The following is a 14472-nucleotide window of genomic DNA, read 5'->3' as shown; positions in this document are numbered from 1 at the left end:
TTTTTTTTTCCAAGAAAACAATTAAATCTGACACAAAATGATTAAATGTTAACATTTAGTAAGCATGATGATGGGTCCTACGGTTGTTAGTCCCTTTATGTTTGCATAAACATGTCATGTTGATGTTATTATCTTTTACTCTTTATAAGTCCTTTTAACAGAAAAGCAAATGACATAACAATGTCTTCATCAAAATAAGTTATATCATCAAGTATGAATTCAAGTAATGATTATCTACATTCTACATTATTTCTCTTAAATAAAATATTTCTAAAATGAATGCAGTACAGAAACCAAGAAAAAATAAGATCAGCTCTCCACTCATCTTATTTTTTACCACAACTGCCCAAGACGGCACTATTCCCCACATTCTCTTTTTTTTTTTTTTTTTTTTTTTGGTGACGGAGTCTTGCTCTGTCACCTAGACTGGAGTGCAGTGGCATGATCTCAGCTACCTGTAACCTCCACCTCCGGGTTCAAGCGATTCTCCTGCCTCAGCCTCCTGAATAGCTAAGACTAGGAGGTGTGTGCCGCCACACCTGGCTAATTTTTGTATTTTGAGTAGAGACGGGGTTTCACCATGTTGGTCAGGCTGGTCTCAATCTCCTGACCTTAGGTGATCCACCCGCCTTGGCCTCCCAAAGTGCTGGGATTACAGGCACGAGCCACCAAGCCCAGCCCTATTCCCCACATTCTCTGACAGGTGACGAGACAAAGGCTCAGAAAGATCATACGGCAGGCAAAAGTCTATATAAATCCTTCAAATCTCAAATATCAAAATCCTACTAAAGAAGGTTCTTAGCTAAAAAGTGACTTTTTCAATAGTAGTTTTAATTTACAGATGTCACAACATCACACAAGATCTGTATGCAATTGAGAAAATACAAACTAAACACTTTTTCCCAAGAGATGCTCAGCTGAATACCAGGGGCATGCTCAAGTGAAAAAAATCACTGGCTTGGCCGGGCGCACTGGTTCACACCTATCATCACAGCACTTTGGGAGGCAGATGTGGGTGTATCACCTGAGGTCAGGAGTTTGAGACCAGCCTGACCAATATTGTGAAACGCCGTCTCTACTAAAAATACAAAAATTAGTCACGCATGGTGGCAGGCTCCTGTAATCCCAGCTACTCGGGAGGCTGAGGCAGGAGAATTGCTTGAACCTGGGAGGCAGAGGTTGCAGTAAGCCGAGATCACACCACTGCACTCCAGCCCGGACAACAGAGCGAGACTCTGTCTTGGAAAAAAAAAAAAAAAAATCACTGTCTTAACCACATTAGCAACAATAACTCAACTTTTTGAGGCATTTAAGGGCCTACTTTATTACATACACAAAGTCCCATATAAGCAATTATAAATCTTTCACACCAACAAAAGAGATGCTGGGAGTAACTTCACCCTCATAAGAGACAAATCAGAAACCATAAAAAAGATTCCTGGTCAGAAAGTCCTTTGATCACCTTAACAAAATACTCACTGAAATAGCAGGACTCCGGATGTCTACCGCATAGTCTGCCTCAGAGGGCTGGATGTTCAGCTTCAAAACATTATGCAGAGAAAGGCCTTCTATTCCCAATCTATGCAGACCCTCCATTACCCGAGCTTCATTCCTCAACACATCAAACAGACTGGGGGAAAAAACAAACAGAGGTATTTACCAGGAAAAAAAGCTTTTAAAAAAAATTCTCACCATGAAAAAAATGTATTATTCAACCTCAATGCCAAATTAAAAAAGGGAATAAACACACAAATTGAGGATAAAATAACCCTAAACCTATAATTTTACACCACATGATTTTAAAAACAGTACATTAATCTCTCTGTATTCTTTCTTATAACTGCATGTGTATTTACAATTATCTCAAAATAAAGATTAAAAAGAGATACTACATTATATATGCTTAATATATGTTTCAATGTCAGTACCAATTCACAGAGGCAAACATATGACCACAGAAAAAAGCCTGAAAGAATCCACACCTGAGGTCAGGAGTTTGAGACCAGCCTGACCAATATTGTGAAACCCCATCTCTACTAAAAATACAAAAAAAATAGCTGGGCATGGTGGCAGGTGCCTGTAATCCCAGCTACTCAGGAGGGTGAGGCAGGAGAATTGTTTGAACCCGGGAGGCAGAGGTTGCAGTGAGCCGAGACCGTGCCACTGGACTCCAGCCTGGGCAACAGAGTGAGACTCCGTCTCCAAAAAAATAAAAAGATAGAAAGGAAGGAGAAATAAGATATGATAAAAAAAAAATTTTTGAGACTCTATCTCAAAAAAACAAATGAATAATGTCTGAATTCTACCTGTCTGCTACCCACCCCAAAATCATGAAGACAATCGAATGCAATTTAATACTGAACCACATTTTACCAAAAAAGTGGATATTCAAATAATATATGTAGACAGAACACCTTCTGAGACACAGGAGACAGGTTTTTTTTGTTTTTTGGTTTTTAAGATGGATTCTCACTCTGTTGCCCAGGCTGCAGTGCACGGGTGCAATCTCGGCTCACTGCAACCTCCGCCTCCCAGGTTCAAGTGATCCTTCTGCCTCAGCCTCCCAAGTAGTTGGTACTACAGGTACGCACTATTAGGCATGGCTAATTTTTGTATTTTTAGCAGAGATGGAGTTTCACCATGTTGGCCAGGCTGGTCTCGAACTCCTGACCTCAAGTGATCCGCCGGCCTCAGCCTCCCAAAGTGCTGGGATTTACAGGCATGAGCCACCGTGCCAGGCCCAGAGGCAGTATTTTTAATAAATCTACTTCACACTGTTCCAAAAGCCAAAGAACCTGTTCTTTTCTATGTTCCCATGGTTAAGTGGAAAAGTATAGCTTCTAAAAGGACAGCCTCAGAAAACACTCAGGCCTTGAACACACACTGTAATACAAGATGGAGACATGTCATCCTGCCCACCCATCACAGCATGTGCCTACTACCTACGTCCACCCAGTGGTGCCTGGTAAGCCATCAGGCTTTGCATCATGCCACATCAAGAAGGAATGGCAATATGAACATGTTACAAGGTGCTACGCCTTACAAAAACTTTTCAGAGAATGAAAAATATTATCCATACCTGAATATATCCTGTGTATCTAAATCAATGTGAAGTCCATTGATGAAGAGGGCTGAATCTCCAGGTTGTAATCCTAAAGTTCCCTTGAAATACTGAAAAATTTTAATAATTATTAGGGAGCTGTGAGAGAATGTTTTAAAAAAATTTTATTGTTTCTGGGCTTCACTACCTGTACAAATCTTGGCATCCTAAGGCAGAGCTAAGATTTGCTTCAAGATGCTGTTGGGATTCAATGGCAAGTAAGACAGGGGATAATACCATAGTGTATACACATTTCAAAACGTACACCACAAAAATATGCAATTTTTACTTCTCGATTTTAAAAAGAAGAGAAAAAAAAGTAAGGAGATCACGGAAAGGTGTATCAATTGTGAACTGGAATTTCTTCCGAGAGAGAGAGGAATTCACATCTACTCACTCCCTGGCTGAGTGCACAGCACCCTCAGACGACAAAAAAAAGGCTGATCCAGGCCAGGCACAGTGGCTCACACCTGTAATCTCAGCACTTGAGGAGGCCAAGGCAGGTGGATCACTTGAGGCCAGGAGTTGGAGACCAGCCTGGACAACGTGGCAAAACCCCGTCTCTATTAAAAATACAAAAATTAACCAGCTACGGTGTCATATGCCTGTAGTCCCAGCTGCTTGGGAGGCTGAGGCACAAGAACTGCTCGAACCCAGGAAGTAGAGGCTGCAGTGAGCCGAGATAGCGCTACTGCACTCCAGCTTGAACAACAGAGCAAGACTGTCTCAAAAAAAAAAAAAAAAAAAAAAAAAAGACTGACCCTGAGCTGGTGAATAGAGTCATATCTATTTCTAGGTCTGGACACTGGTAATATAGATGGGTTCATTTTGGGAAAGTTCATCAAACGAATGACTGAGAATTTGTGTGCTTCTCTCTTTGTGTTTCATATATATATTTTGGGCTGGGCACAGTGGCTCATGCCTGTAATCCCAGCACTTTGAGAGGCCGAGGTGAGTGGATTACCTGAGGTCAGGAGTTTGAGACCAGCCTGACCAACATGGTTAAACCCCATCTCTACTAAAATTACAAAAAATTAGCTGGGCATGGTGGCAGGTACCTGTAATTCTAGCTATTCAGGAGGCTGAGGCAGGATAACTGCTTGTACCTGGGAGGCAGAAGTTGCCATGAGCTGAGATCGTGCCACTGCATTCAGCCTGGGCGACAGAGCAAGACTCTGTCTCAAAAAAAAAAAAAATACATTTTGGTCAGGCATGATGGTTCATGCCTGTAATCCCACCACTTTGGGAGGCCAAGATGGGCAGATCACCAGGTCAGGAGATCGAGATCATCCTGGCCAACATGATGAAACCCCATCTCTACTAAAAATACAAAAAAATTAGCTGGGCGTGGTGGCACACGCCTGTAGTCCCAGCTACTCGGGAGGCTGAGGCAGGAGAATCACTTGAACCAGGAGGTAGAAGTTACAGTGAGCCGAGATCATGCCACTGCATTCCAGCCTGGGCGACAGAGCAAGACTCCATCTCAAAAAAAAAAAAAAAGCATATATTTATGCTTTAATAAAATGTTTTACTCAAAAAAAAATTAAGGCTCCATGAAACAGCAATACAGTATAATTTTGTCTTCCTTCCTTAGGGGGAAAAAGGCCCTAAATTTAAGATAATATTTGATGTTTTTATTTTGGAAACTAAAAAGTAAATAAAAACTCCCAATAAGGTTTTTCAATTTAGTAAACATTTGAGAAACATTTATTTACCCCTCAGATGTACTTAATTCACTAATATCTCAGATATAAAGATTAAGGAAATTTGGGGTAAAGACAGTGAATTGAACATAAGAACTTTTTTCTCTCCTGAAATTCTACTGAAATGCCACTAGAGCGACTTTTTCAGTTATAAATCCACAAAGACAAACAGAACAGGAAAGAAAAAGGCCACCAAATTTTGGAAGCTGGAAGAGAGGTGGGTGAGGAATCACTGTCCCAACAGCCCTGAGAAAGCTGAATGTTAGACCAACAACAGGAAAGGTCAACAAGAAACCTGTGTCACCCTGTGGAACTCACCAAAGGCTCAGGAACTGGAGCACACAGGACATATACAAGGGGTGATTATTAGCTAAGTTCTGATATAAAGCCCTTTAAGACAAAATCCCCCAGCCGCCCAACTGATTTCCCCCTGCCAGGTGACTGCGGTCGGTGCTACCCCCTACTCCAGCAAAATGAAGGCTCATTCCCTGGAAAAGAACGAAACAGAACATCTGTGGACAACGGCAAATCGAGCACAAGGAGGACAGGGACCCCACACACATAACGGGGAATCGAAGGCAAGTCACCAAACGCTCTTCCCTACTGTGCTTCTACAGCTCTAGCAAACAGATTTCACCCTCCAGACAGAAGACTGACGGATCCTTTTCTGGAGACTGACAAGGACTGACCAACCCAAAAGAAAAGGAACAAAAATACTGTCATTGGGGTTCCCTAGGAAATGGTCACAACAGAACACCTTACAGTCACAAAGCCACATCATTAGGACTTCCAACTGGGTCCTTGGTGCCTCACTCTGAGTGTGATCACTGGACACCTAAGGAAGGCCTCCACCACTAAAGAGACCAAAACCCAAAAACGCAGCTTAAGAGGAAACAAACTTTGCAGACAGAAAACACAAGCACCATTGTCTTCAGAGATATACAGGAACACCATAAAAAGAACCAAAAGAAAACCTGAAAATTAAATATTTGACAACTAAAGGAAAAAAGATGCACACAGGTTGAAAACTCCTGCCAGAAAGTTTTTTTTTTTTTTTGAAAAAGAGAAAAGAATAGGAAAGAAAAGACTTTTAAAGTTAAAAGGCCAAACTAGTCAAAGAGGTGCAACATTTAAAAAATAAATAAATACATATTTCTAGGAAAAGAGGAAAGAGAAACCAGAGAGAAGAAACACAAAGAATTTAAGAAAAAACCAAACACCGCATGTTCTCACTCATAGGTGGGAATTGAGCAATGAGAGGACATGGACACAGGAAGGGGAACATCACACTCCGGGGACTGTCGTGGGGTGGGGGGAGGGGGGAGGGATAGCACTGGGAGATATACCTAATGCTAAATGACGAGTTAATGGGTGCAGCACACCAACATGGCACATGTATACATATGTAACAAACCTGCACATTGTGAACATGTACCCTAAAACTTAAAGTATAATAATAATAAAATAAAATAAAATAAAAAAGAAAATTTCCCAAAGCTAAAGGTAATGATTTTCCAGATTTTAAGGGCCCACCAACCACCCAAAAGTACAGAGATTTTTTTAAAAACACATATAATTATGACATTTCAGATAACCAGAGTCAAAGAAAAGATCCTTAAGAGATTTCATACAAAGGCTTCAGACTTCTCAACAGCCACAATGGAAACTAAAATTCCAAGAGGCGATGCCTTGTTTCAAATTTTGAAATGACTTCCAACCTAGAATTGTATAACCTGCCAATATTATATAACGAGCTATCAATAAAAACAAGTAGAAAGTTGGCTGGGCGTGGTGGCTCATGCCTGTAATCTCAGCACTTTGGGAGGCCAGGCGGGTGGATCATGAGGTCAAGAGATCGAGACCATCCTGGCTAACACAGTGAAACCGCGTCTCTAACAAAAATACAAAAAAATTAGCCAGGAGTGGTGGCAGGCGCCTGTGGTCCCAGCTACTTGGGAAGCTGAGGCAGAAGAATGGCGTGAATCCGGGAGGCAGAGCTTGCAGTGAGCTGAGATCGCACCACTGCACTCCAGCCTGGGCGACAGAGCGAAACTCGGTCTCCAAAACAAAAACAAAAACAAGTAGAAAGTTGATTTCTCAGAATTTCAAATTTGCCTCCCAGGCAACTTTTCTCACAAAGAATGATGAGCTGTACCAAAACAAGGAAATAAACCAAAAACACAGAAGACATGGAATCAAGCAACAGAGGATCCAACAAAGGAGGTTAAAGGAAAGTCTCAGGATGACCAGCATCCCCTGGGCATAAAGAGCAACCAGTCCATCTCAGACCACATCAAAACCAGGTAAAATCACAACATCCAATATTGAGAAGACGGATAGACAGGACAGTGCCAATATAGGATAGTGGTGGGACACTGAGGCGGAGGCAGTGAAAGAAAGTTAAACCTCATTGTTTAAATAGGAGGCCAATACATAATGTCTGAACGTGAAAAATAAAGTACCAATGTAAGCTAGAATTCTGGAGAGAAACATCCGAAGAATCAGCTAAATGTCGAAAGTGAATGTCTTCAGGAACGGGGTGAGACATGCTAGGGGTGCTGCTTTCCTGAACAACATGGTAGCACCATTTCATGCTTTCAGTTACGTGCACACTGAACTTTCATTAAACACTAAAAATACAAAGATCACAGAAATGAAAAAATCACGATCTTAGATAAAAGAAGAGCGACACTGTTAAATGCTGCTGATTAAACTCAGATTAAAGATAGAATACAAAACAGGTCAGTATTTTCTATCGGTGAATACCTTCTGATTCTCTTCCATTTCGGTTCTAAGTTCTGAGCTCACAGCTGTTTTTGTTATTGCTCTAAGGAAATAAAAACATTATGAGTGCTCGGCTTAATATTTGATATAAAGTCTTCAATTTCCATATTTTAAAATATGAAACACATTATTCAATAAATTAGAAAAAATTAAATGGGAAAAACCTTAAATCTTTATAATTGATAAATATATTTCTCCTTTCTCAGATGTGTATATTTTTTTAAGATACAAAATCAAAGAAATGTAGTAGCTATGGCATTATAAAACAGGTGCAATTGTTTCCAAGTTCTTAAACATATGCACCCCATTTCTATATATGATCTCTACTACTCTCAGGCTAAAAGGATAATGTTGAATACACCAAGGCAGCAGATTGCTCTTCCCACTTATGGTGGATGTGGAATCATTCGTGTATACCTTCAAGTAGCAGCTGGACTAAATGAGAATTCACTACATGATGTCTAAGTCCCAAATAAACAGTTTAACTTAGTTATAAAATATCTCACATCAGAAGTCAAAACACTTCATTCAGTGACTCAAGAAAACGACTGGGAACCATTCAAGTCAATAGTTTCTAAAAATGTGGCTTTTAAAACAATTTTGCCTTGCATTTATGAGATGTGCAGCAATATTACAGAATTGAAGGCAACGTCAGCAAACGTACAAACAAAATCTTTTTTTTTTTTTAGATGGAGTTTCGCTCTTGTTGCTCAGGCTGGAGTGCAATAGCATGATCTTGGCTCACTGCAACCTTCGCCTCCTGGTTCAAGCGATTCTCCTTGCATCAGCCTCCCGAGTAACTGAGATTACAGACCCCTGCCACCACGCCCAGCTAATTTTTTGTATATTCAGTAGAAAAGGGGTTTCACCATGTTGGCCAGGCTGGTCTGGAACTCCTGACCTCAAGTGATCCACCCACCTCGTCCTCCCAAAGTGCTGGTATTACACGTGTGAGCCACCATGCCTGGCCCACTTCCCCCTTTTGGGCACCAGACAAGGCGGGCGGATCACCTGAGGTCAGGAGTTCCAGACCAGCCTGATCAACATGGCAAAACCCTGTTTCTACTAAAAATACAAAAATTAGCCAGGCCTTGGCCTCCCAAAGTGCTGGGATTACAGGCGCGAGCCACCAAGCCTGGCCCAAACAAAATCTTACTGTGTTACTATGAACTAGTCACTTAGCCTCTATGACTCAGTTTCTTCAAGATTCAGTAAGATGACATATGTAAAACATTTCAAGAAGAAAACCACTATGGTCTGGGACAGACTCTAGATTAGTTAGTTACATGAGCAAGACTCATCCAATCCTGAAAGTCAGGTATTTTTATTCTCATTCCACTGCTGAGGAAACTGAGGTAAAGAGAGGTTGTTTATTTGCAAAGGTCACACAACTAGTAAGTAGAAGTGCTAAGAACATAACCTAAATCTGTCACTTCAACCACACAATCCATGGTCTTACCATCTTCAAGACACAGAGCACCATCTGCAATAGCAGTGGTGGTGGTCATAAAGAATCTTAATTTTCGCCAGGCGTAGTGGCTCACGCCTGTAATCCCAGCACTTTGGGAGGCTGAGGCGGGCGGATCACTTGAGGTCAGGCATTCAAGACTAGCCTGGCCAACACAGTGAAACCTTGTCTCTACTAAAAATACAAAAACTTAGCCGGGCGTGGTGGCGCACATCTGTAGTCCCAGCTACTTGGGAGGCTGAGGCAGGAGAATCGCTTGAACCTGGGAGGCGGAGGTTGTGGTAAGCCGAGATCGCACCACTGCACTCTAGCCTGGGCAACAAGAGCGAGACTCCATCTCAAAAAAAAAAAAAAAAAAAAAAAAAAGAATCTTAATTTTCTAGGAATTTTCATATTGTTATTACCTCATTTGGCAAGTGAACATGATGATAACTGGGTATGATGTTAAGGAGAAGAGCATTATTCTACATTACCTGGCTTTGGTAGGAAAATTCTGACTAAGATCCTTCATAACAACCAAAGCCAACTCAACAGGAGAAGCCAAGATTCGAGCAGCAGTCTGGAAACTGAGATCTGCAACGATGTCAAATATAGTTAAAAGTGGATTAATCTAATGCAATGAGAAGCAGAAAACAAAATCCAAATTTACTTCCCACTCTTTTCTTGGTAATTAAGAATGTCTTAGAATGCAACCATTCCAGAGAATGCCCATGATTCAATTTCAGGTTTTATTCACTTCAAAGATCTCTGGAGTATTCAGTTGAGCCGTTTCTGATATATCTGCAGAAAACACTAGGGCACACATTAACGCATGTAGCAGAGGCTAAATCAGGCCCAAGTCTTTTTCCCTTTTCCAAATTTACAATACATCACAAAATACAGCATGAAGACTTTTAGTAAATGATGTTGGGGAAAAAAACTTGAAAAATAGTTCTTTGGAACAGAGAAAAACACTCCTGCCACAATGACATGTCTTTAACACTCTATAGATAAACAGTTGAAGAAATGTATATATATAGGAACTTAGGACTATGACCTGTTTCTCGTATTACAAGTTTATGTATGGTCACACAGAAACACTTGCCACTTGTTTATATATATTACTTCCACCTAGTGTTATCTGTTTACAAAAGGACTTGCTTTCTTCCCTGATTAATCGTAATTAATCACTCTTATCTTTAAAATCTGAGGCACCCTCAGAATCACGTACTACATACAATTAAATTCAAATTTTGCATTTTTTAAAACCATAAAACTTAGCCAAAAAGTAGGCCAATGACCTCTCCCTGTTTTCATTACCTTGCAACTGCCAAACTTTTAAAGGTGCCATTTCATTGGTGCTCTCTACAAGATGCTTTCTGAGTTCTTTCAACTGTCCCTCCAGGTCAGGGTGCAGATCTCTAAAAGAAACATAAAAATCAGTCTTTTTCATTATTTTTTCTTTCCCAGAGCATAAGAAGAAGTAAATCAACTTTATCTTCATGGTTTTCCTCTCCCAACCCTAGGAAATTTTCTACAACATAGGGGGAAAAAATGAAGTATAATTATTGCTCTTTAAAAAAAACCAGAAAATTAGAAGCTAGTTTAAAACTCATAAAATTTATAGAAAAATTGCTACAATAGTGATTCCCTATGAGGTAGATAAGGAGACTGACAGTGGTTAACAAAGGAGACTTTTCTGGCCAGGTGTGGTGGCTCACGCCTGTAATCCCAGCCACTGAGGAGGCCAAGGCAGGAGGATCACTTGAGCCCAGGAGTTCCAGGTCAGCCTGTGCAACATAGCAAGACCTTGTCTCTTAAAAAAAAAAAGAAAGAAAGAAAGGAACAAAGGAGACTTCAGCTATACCTGCAGTGTTTACTGACCTGTTTTACTTTTTGTTTTCCTTTGTTCTTAAAGCAAAAAAAGGCTTATACTAGGAAAAAAAAGAAAGCTTAATAAATAGTTCTATAGAAGAGAAAAGCAAGTATGACAACAGCAATCTATTCTGGGTTGTAAGTATGTGGGAATAAATTTTTCTCTATGCTTTTGTGAATCATTTTAATTTCTCAAACTAAAACTGAGGGGGAAAAAACTGCTGCCAGTCCCAAAATGAGTTTCCTTTAGCCTATGTGCTCATAAATCTCTTAGTAACATGAATACAATTTAGGCTAACCATAGTTACTGGGTTTTATCTTTAAATATAGCATATTCCACTATAGTAAAGGAGAGGTGATCTGGGGCAGAGATATAACATTTACATCAGACAGACAGATGGCTAGTACATTACTTTTTTCTTTTAAATGCCATAAACTCAAAATTTCTTTTTTTTTTTTTTTTTTTTTTGAGACAGAGTTTCACTCTTGTTGCCCAGGCTGGAGTGCAATGGCATGATCTCGGCTCACTGCAACCTCCACCTCCCGGGTCCCGGTTCGAGCAGTTCTCCTGCCTCAGTCTCCTGAGTAGCTGGGATTACAGGCAAGCACCACCACACCAAGCTAATTTTTTTATTTTAGTAGAGACGGGGTTTCACCATGTTGGCCAGGCTGGTCTTGAACTCCTGACCTCGTAATCCGCCCGCCTCAGCCTCCCAAAGTGCTGTGATTACAGGCATGAGCCACTGCGCCCAGCTAACTCAAAATTTCTTAATACAACATACAGAAATTAAAATTCCCTCAGACCGTTCACTGTCCAACCAACCCACTTCCTGTCAGTTACTACAGCCTGAGCATCCCAAATCCAAAATTCTGAAATCCAAAATGCTCCAAAATCCAAAACTCATTAAATGTTAACATGACATCAAAGGAAATGCTCATTGAAGCATTTCAGGTTTCAGATTTTCAGACTTGGGGTGCCCAACTGGTAAGTATCATGCAAATATTCCAAAATTGAAATCTGAAACTCTAGTTCTAGTTTAAGCATTTCAGAAAAAAGACATTCAACCAATACAAACTCTTAAATACCAAAAATGAGGCCAGGCACAGTGGCAGTGGCTCACACCTGTAATCCTAGCACTTTGGGAGGCCAAGGTGGGCAGATCCCTTGAGCCCAGGAGTTCAAGACCAGCCTGGGCAACATGGCAAAACCCCATCTCTACCACAAATACAGAAACTGAAGTGAGAGGGTCACCTGAGCCTGGGGAGGTGGAGGCTGCAGTAGGCCATGATGGCACCACTGCACTCCAGCCTTGGTGACAGACTGAGTGCCTGTCTCAAACAAAAAAAAAGGTCTAACTACTTTGGATAGCTAAATAACTATTCTGAATGTCCAAAAGGTAAAACAGCCTCAATATTCTTGATAATACCTTTGTGCTGTGAATGCATAAAATCATAATGCTACCCAAAAAATAAACATAAACAACATAAATGTGAAAAAAGATTCTGAAGCTGGGAGTGGTAGCTCACACCTGTAATTCTAACACTTTGGGAAGCCAAGGCAGGACAATCACTTGAACTCAAAGTTCAAGACCAGCCTGGGCAATATAGCAAGACTCTATCTCTACAAAACATTTGAAAATTAGCCAGGCGTGATGGCACACACCTGTAGTCCCAGCTATTTGAGAGGGTGAGGTAGGAGGATCCCCTGAGCCCAGGAAGTCAAGGCTGCAGTGAGCCGTGATTGTGCCACTGCTCTCCAGCCTGGGTGACAGGGCAAAGCCCTGTCTCAAAAAAATTTTTTTAGAAAAGGATTCTGGAAGCCTGAGTCAAATAAAAATAGGATATGATTACATTCTAATGAGGCCAAAACTGATGTTAAATAAGAAGAAATGTATATATATGTAGGATGAACTCAACATGTAATTCAATGTAAACTAAGATATCTCTTCCAAATTGTTAATCTGGTTATTTCACTTGGCCAAATCTCAAAGCTGAAGTGTATAAAACTGAGTCTAGCATATACTATTTCTATTTTATCACTTTCTCTCTCCCTCTCTCTCTCTCTCTCTCTCACACACACACACACACACACACACACAATGTCCTAATAAAAATTTCCAGATAAAGCAGAATTCAGGGCTCTAAACAATTATCAAGCCATGAGGGAAATAACTTCAACTTTTAGAATAACAGCTAAGAAGACTTTCCAGGCCAGGCACGGTGGCTCACACCTGTAATCCCAGCACTTCGGGAGGCCAAGGCGGGCGGACCATAAGGTCAGATCAACATCATCCTGGCTAACACAGTGAAACCCCGTCTCTACTAAAAAAAAAAATACAAAAAATTAGCCAGGCGTGGTGGCGGATGCCTGTAGTCCCAACTACTTGGGAGGCTAAGGCAGGAGAATGGCGTGAGCACGGGAGGCAGAGCTTGCAGTAAGCCAAGCCGAGACTGTGCCACTGCACTCCAGCCTGGACAACAGAGCAAGACCCCGCCTCAAAAAAAAAAAGAATAACAGCTAAGAAGACTTTCCAGCTATAAAATACTATGATGCTTACATTAATTGGTTATGATGATGCTTTCATTAAATGATTACATAATTATGGAATTTTTTAAAATACCATTTCCTTTCACATAAAGCAAATTCTAATAAAATGTTTTTTTCTGAGCTGGACGCCATGGCTCACATCTGTAATCCCAGCACTCTGGGAGAGCGAGGCGGGCAGACCACTTGAGGCCAGGAGTTCAAGACCAGCCTGGCCAACATGGTGAAGCCCCGTCTCTACTAAAAATACAAAAGTTAGCCGGGCATGGTGGTGGGTGCCTGTAATCCTAGCTACTCAGGAGGCTGAGGCAGGAGAATCACCTGAATCAGGAGACGGAGGTTGCAGTGAACTGAGATTGCGCCACTGCACTCCAGCCCAGGCAACAGAGCAAGACTCCATCTCAAAAAAAATAAATAAATAAAATAATAATAATAACAACAAAATGTTTTTTCCATCGAGCATGTATAAAATTTACTATATCTATTTTGCATTTTTGCCCAGACTATGTTTGAAAAAACTTTTAAATACATTTTTTTCCTGGGAAAATATTAAGTGAAACAATTCAATTTTTTCCCTTATGGCAATCAAAAAATGGTATGTAACTTAATGCTATCAACTGAGAGGCAAGAAAAACACATTTAAACTGTAGGCAGGTAGCCATAGTATCACTTAAGAATAATGTGGCCGGGCGTGGTGGCTCACGCCTGTAATCCCAGCACTTTGGGAGGCCGAGGCGGGCGGATCACGAGGTCAGGAGATCGAGACCATCCTGGCTAACACAGTGAAACCCCGTCTCTACTAAAAATACAAAAAATTAGCTGGGCGAGGTGGCAGGCGCCTGTAGTCCCAGCTACTGGGGAGGCTGAGGCAGGAGGATGGTGTGAACCCCGGGGGGCGGAGCCTGCAGTGAGCCGAGATCACGCCACTGCACTCCAGCCTGGGCGACAGTGAGACTCTGTCTCCAAAAAAAAAAAGAATAATGTGCTTCAGGCTGGGCGCAGTGGCTCACACCTGTAA

General features: G+C 41.1%; 1 protein-coding gene across 4 annotated transcripts in view; it reads right to left on the bottom strand.

Annotated features, from left to right (window-relative positions):
- UGGT1 (UDP-glucose glycoprotein glucosyltransferase 1) overlaps positions 1–14472 on the bottom strand; it is a 110071-nt gene that overhangs the window by 69668 nt on the left and 25931 nt on the right. For all 4 annotated transcript variants that reach the window (XR_010118991.1, XM_055261458.2, XM_063632109.1 and 1 more), the window contains exons 9-13: positions 10355–10455; positions 9529–9628; positions 7570–7630; positions 3080–3171; positions 1480–1630 (exon numbers count right to left, since the gene is read on the bottom strand). Coding sequence is in view for 3 of the 4 variants with exons in the window: in XM_055261458.2 (XP_055117433.1) it covers positions 1480–1630; positions 3080–3171; positions 7570–7630; positions 9529–9628; positions 10355–10455 (505 nt within the window). In the remaining variant the exon portion in view is untranslated. The remainder of the gene's footprint in view (positions 1–1479; positions 1631–3079; positions 3172–7569; positions 7631–9528; positions 9629–10354; positions 10456–14472) is intronic.

Source organism: Symphalangus syndactylus, chromosome 22, assembly GCF_028878055.3.
Source record: "Symphalangus syndactylus isolate Jambi chromosome 22, NHGRI_mSymSyn1-v2.1_pri, whole genome shotgun sequence".
NCBI classification, from domain to species: domain Eukaryota; kingdom Metazoa; phylum Chordata; class Mammalia; order Primates; family Hylobatidae; genus Symphalangus; species Symphalangus syndactylus.
Note: the sequence above shows the minus strand (reverse complement) of the source record. Positions and strands in the feature narration are given on the sequence as shown.